General features: G+C 37.9%; 1 protein-coding gene across 1 annotated transcript in view; it reads right to left on the reverse strand.

The window, feature by feature from the left end:
- LOC129266289 (uncharacterized) overlaps nucleotides 1-5,235 on the reverse strand; it is a 36,056-nt gene extending 30,821 nt beyond the window's left edge. The window contains exons 1-2 of the mRNA XM_064104129.1: nucleotides 5,113-5,235; nucleotides 4,154-4,283 (exon numbers count right to left, since the gene is read on the reverse strand). Of these exons, the coding sequence (XP_063960199.1) occupies nucleotides 4,154-4,283; nucleotides 5,113-5,235 (253 nt within the window). The remainder of the gene's footprint in view (nucleotides 1-4,153; nucleotides 4,284-5,112) is intronic.
- Between the last annotated feature and the right edge of the window lie 765 nt (nucleotides 5,236-6,000).

The raw sequence follows: 6,000 nt of genomic DNA on the forward strand, positions 1-6,000 counted from the left end.
AAGTTTATTTCAAATCATAGTGTTCGATACAGAAGTATTTGTATATCAATTGGACGGGGGGGGGGGGGCGACAATACGCCTCTTCACTCTCAATTTTAGTGATGGTCTTTTATCGGCCGAAGTAAAACAAAAAAATATATAACAATTATATTTAAGATTTATATAGCGCACATATCTGTCGATAATGACACTGAAGTTATTTAAAAAAAAAGAGATGATCGAAGAATAAGAAAAAAAATGAAAGACGATAACAGATAACGCTGGGGGAATTATCAAAATAATGTGAGATTCATTTGTTTCGTGGGCTCTATAATAATGCAGTCAGTAGTGTAATGAGTCAAAAAAATTGAGGGGGGGGGGTCAGACATGGCGTAAGGGGCAAAATTTCTAAATTCCACGCACTAATCAAATGACCGACTTCAACAAAGGGTTTAACACTATACCCTACCCTAAACCTAAAACCATATTGCAACCCGAACCCTACTTCTATACGAAATTAAGTCCAGAGCAATTGTCGCCGGAGCAAATTTCGTCACCGCGAGTATTCACCCCATCCCATTTGAATCCCTATTTTAATGTGTGAAAGGCAGAGACTCCAACTCTCCCGCCGAAAGCGTATTTTCGCAAAATATTCCGTTCTCCCGCTGGAGATTAATATTTCCCGCCTAGGCTAGTCTGCGGGCACAGACCCTGATTGGAACTTTGATCAATAAGTGTGCCTCTACGCAAAGACTAGCACATACAAAACTTGCTGTTCCAATACAGGCGAGAGAGCCTTCAGTACACAAGGCATGAGTAGGCTGCACATTCAGACCCTTAACTTGAGTGAAGGGTTTGCCCAGCAGACTAGCATAGGCCCTGTGTCTCCAGTGTAAAATGTATTTTCTCCCGCTTACTTGATATTTCTCCCGCCCAAACACTTTAAAAAAAAAAAACTTGAATTAAATTTCCATATCCCGCAAGTCGATATTCAAGTAAGGTAGAGCGTCAACGCTGCATGCGACCTCGCAAATTTAACGGGCGCGAGCATGCTAGGATAGATAGCATCACCCAAAGACGTTATAATATATTCGGTCTAGTAAATCACCCCTCCTACCTTGCATATCAAAGACAGCGCGCGCTGCGAGCTACTTTGGTAATAAAACGCACAGAACATATAGTAGGGGAGAGAGATAGGGTTCCCATGCACCCGAATGATATATTTTTTTAACCTACATTTTTGTAATCTGTAAGATGTGTAGTGAATGAATTTTGATGTTCCCAAAACGAAATATTGTCCCATGGGGTTCAAATTCAAGATGGCGTCCAAAATGGCCGCCATATTCATGGGATTTGGATTTTCGTACATAGATTCCGACACAAACATTTATTTGCCACAAAATTAGTGTCATATGAAAGATAAATAAATTTTCTACAAGTTGATACTATTCATGGGTGATAAAATGGTAATTCGGCTGAGATTTTAGTACGAAAAGTGCAATTTTGAGATTTTTTTTCCAAAAATTGAAAAATTGCAAAATACATGATTTACCATAAATCTAAAGAAAATAAAGAAATCGCCTCGAAAATTTCTAGAAAACTTTCCTTATATACAATTATTAAGTGGACGAAATTCCAAATTGATATCAATATTAGTCACAAACTTATTATGTCTCAAACTTGAAAATTCAATTTTCAGAAATTTAGCTTTTTTTACTGCATATCGGAGACTTGGATATATTAATGTATATTGTCACATTTTCAACCCAGAAAATGGAAATAGGCCTTCATAAAATGCGAAATTATCTATTATTTTGTTGGTAGAATTTACTACAATCCCTTTATTCTTCGATTTCAAGTCGGTTGATATAGTTTTTAAAAGAATTTGGCAAAAATTTGTGTGTTTTTTGTAAAAAAAAATTGCACATGCACTGTTATTGATCAGATTTATTATGAATATCAGTATTAAATGCACAATCTCAACATTCGATATGACAGATGATGTATCAACGAGAATATTGGCAGGCTTCATGCCACCATAAGTAACTTCATTTGCTTCAAATAGAAGGAAAATATGCTGAATGCATTGAGCGATTTTGCGCTAAAGTGAGGCCAAAAAGCAACCTTAGTGTGGCAGTCACATCCATGAAAACGATTGCAAAGGGATGAATGGTATGTCATTCAAATAATACAATAGCTTGGATCAGCCTCTCGCATCGATTGTGTAGGTATGACTAACACATCGTAATGTCCAGTATGTAATGTGCATGGTAAAAGAAATGTATCTGATTCAGAAGGATGCAAAGACAAAAAAAGGTGTTTCTGTTACATTATAAAGAAATTTATTAAATATTGTCTATTGGAAACAGTTATAAGATACACTAGCACTGCAGGTAAAAGAGATGAAGTTCTTACACATCAATACACAGCTCAAAGGAATATGTCGAAGCTACCCCCACTTTATCTGTATTTTGAATCTATGGCCTGTATTCCTAAATCAGGTTTATCTTCGAACACAAAATTAGTGTCATATGAAATATGAATAAATTATCTACAAGTTGGTATTAATCATAGGTGATGAAAAGGTAATTCGGCTGATCTTAATAAGATAAGTGCATTTTGAAATTGTTTTCCCCAAAAATGAAAATTTGCAAAATACTTGATTTACCATATATCTAAGAAAAATAAAGGAATTGCCTTGAAACTTTCTAGAAAACTTTCCTAATATACAATTATTAAGAAATTGATTATTTTACTGCATTTTACAGACTTAAATTACTATATTGTCATTATCTTTACCACCCCTTTTCACCACATTGATAAGTTTTTCTAACCTTCACCTTTTCAATCCTGGAGTCGTATACTGAATGAATTTATTTTGATGTTCTGAAAACTTGAATATTGTCCCTTGGCCGCCACTTTGACGGCCATCTTGGATTCTGACAAAAGAACTCTTACAAATATTTTGAGGGTATTCTGAGTATGAGAAATTAATTGAGTGGGTTATCTTTATTCTTTACAATTTAAATCAAACAATTCTGATACATTAAAGTGCCAAAAATGACAAAAACCTCTTTCTGTTGACCAATGTAAAGAAGGGGAAGGCATTTTTGGAACATTGAGATGTGTATGGCTGTGTTATTAATCTATTTAATATTTTCAAAAGTAGAAAATGTGGTGACGAATCAGTACCACGGAAAAAGGCCTCCTGTAAATTGCATTTTACAACTTCCAACAATTAACTTATATCATGTCAAAATGCAAGCTTTATGGTTCTTAGGGAGGACTTTGACAAACAGGCAGTCAATCTTAGAAGTCATTGGCAGGCTCATGTGCTACATTTGGGCGATCTTTTTTAGCTAAAACTTTGTGCCAATGTGATCTTGAAAGATATATTCCTGATCCAGAAGTTGTAAACTTTGGACTGGAAAAGCAATTTTGCTTGCTGCAAAATTCAAGAGAATTTCATTCTCTTTGAGAAAAAAAACATGGAATTTTCTTGGTTGCCATCCGGGCAACCATGATGGCAGTTTTGGTTGCCAACGTCACCCGGGCGACCGCTAATTTCGATTCCTGCTTTGGAGTGGGGATGGTGGATGGAATTTCCCTCACGTGTGATCCGTTCCTTTTCAAGATTCCTCCGTTTGGCTTTGATACTTCGTAAGACCTGGGTTCCTCACAGACTTTGGATGCTTTAGCTGGTATCCAAGTGTGTTATCTTGGATGTATAACTCTCACTGGCTGTCCTACATGTAGAGGTGGTAGATCAGAACTTGCATGTCGATAATGCCCTTCCTTCACCTTGCCTTGCCTATTCAAGAGAAAATCAGTGGCAGTAGAATCTCTCGAGAAATAGTGACTTGATAATGTGGTTCTGATGGGTCTACCAAATAACATTTCTGCTGTTGCTCTCAGGTTCATCATTGCTAGTTGACTGTCTTGGCCAGTCTGAGAACATTTTGTCAACAGATTCTTGACTGTACGAACCATCCTCTGAGCTAATCCGTTTGATCTTGGATAGTGTGGAGAAGAAGTAATGTGCTTGATATTCCACTTCTTTTTTTCTGCTGCCTTGCTTGATGTTTCTGGCATGTTTCACTCTACTTTATTAACTGGTCGATGTCCTCGTTGATGTTTGACAAGAACACCGTCTCGCGAGCAAGTCAGCTGGTACTTTCGATTCCCATGTGTCCTAGGTGAAGCTGTCCAAGAATATCATTCCTCAGTGACTTCGGTACGATGACTTGACTTCCCGTGAAGAGTATTCCATGTGATAATCCGATGTTATCTCTATACGACCAATACTGCATAAGGGATTTCAATAACTCTTGGATTGTTTCAGGCCAACTCTTAGTAACTATCTGCCATAACGATCTAGGTATTGGATCATTAGCTGTTTCTCTCTGAAGTTCTGTTCTCTTGTGATTTCTGAAGAGTAATAAGTCGATCGCATATGCGAATCTTTTTCCTAAGAGCAGACGGATTTAACTCTGACACCTAACGGTACATCGCATGCTTCCTTGGGATTACAAAGTCAACTCAATGAATCGGAAAGAATCATGTTGTTTCCAGGTCGGTAATTGACTTGAAACCTGTTTCCTTGGACTTTGATTATAAGCGATCGCTGTAGATGCGGCAGTGCACTTGTAAGAATTTTTCCCCATATAATTTCCAGTGGTCTGTGATTGATTATGACTGTGAATTCCTTCTCGAACTGATATTATAGAAGCGTTTGGTACCAAACATTAGGACTAAGATTTCCCTCTATGTTTGAGTAGTTGGACTGTGCAGTGGAAAGACTTTGGATGCAAACGCAGCAGGTTACCATCCTGAAGCAAGGCATGCTCCTAGATCTTTCATTGATGTATCCATCTCGACAGGCCTCTCTCTCTGGGTCATAGAACTGTAGGCATGCACCTGATGATACTGCACATTTCAGGCTGTTCAAGGAATGCTCATGATCATCTTCCCAGATGAACGGTACTTCCTTGTGGAGAAGTTATCGAAGTGGTGCTGACTTTTCCCACAAATTAGGAATATATGCTGCTAGGTATTTGAACAATATTAGGCATTTCTGAACATCATCCTCTTCGTCCTTGGGTAATAGTACTTGGGTAATGTGTTGGCTTCTACCTTGCTAGGATCTGAGTAGATATCTGATCTAGTGCACTTGGAGCCAAAGAAGTTGATAGCTTCTTTCTTGATTGTGCACTTGGAGCTGTTGAACACTGAGCCTTCTTGCTTTGCCGTCTCCATGAACAAGTACCGATTCTTGTCGTGTTCCTCCACGTTGATCTTGTCCTACAATTAATGTGCTGCACTTGCGTGGTGCGTCTATGGTAGGTTTAGCGATGTCCTTGACATGAAACATCGTTTTTTCCTTTAAAACTACCAATAGCATCGAACTGCTCTGGAAATGCTTGTTCGAGATCCTCATCACTTGTGATAAGTATTTGTTCAGGTTTAGGGTTAGGTGTTGGTGTGTCATAATTGTACATTGAGTAAATTGTGATAATTCCAAGGTCAGTGCAACCTAACAACCCAAGGATAGCTGAAACCTTGACATCTGGTACATAGAATGTCTATGTTGAACATTTTGGACTGTAACATTTTATGTCAAATTAGTGTACCTTTACATTTGATTGGAATCTCACCATAAGCTTCAAGTTTTACTGGTGTTTGTTTCACTAATGATTCCCACTTTGAACTCTATATTTCATCGGCGTACGGACTATGATAGTGTTAGTACTTGCACTTGAGTCAACTCTTAGGTAGAGCTTATGTTGACCGGCTCTGTGGGCATATGTAAATGTTAGCAAATGCTACTGTGCCTTCTGAATTTACAACTGTGTATGGTCCATTGGTATGTATTATGTCAAATTATGCAAAGTTGGATAGACTGCCTTTAGACTGATAATGATCAGGATCTGTGATAGTATCGTGTGCTGTGTCCATTTCGCTGATTGGTTAGTTCTTTCGACGTTTTGATTTTGATCGTGATTTCTTTTGTTTTGGTAAACG

Source organism: Lytechinus pictus, chromosome 8 (genome assembly GCF_037042905.1).
Source record: "Lytechinus pictus isolate F3 Inbred chromosome 8, Lp3.0, whole genome shotgun sequence".
NCBI classification, from domain to species: domain Eukaryota; kingdom Metazoa; phylum Echinodermata; class Echinoidea; order Temnopleuroida; family Toxopneustidae; genus Lytechinus; species Lytechinus pictus.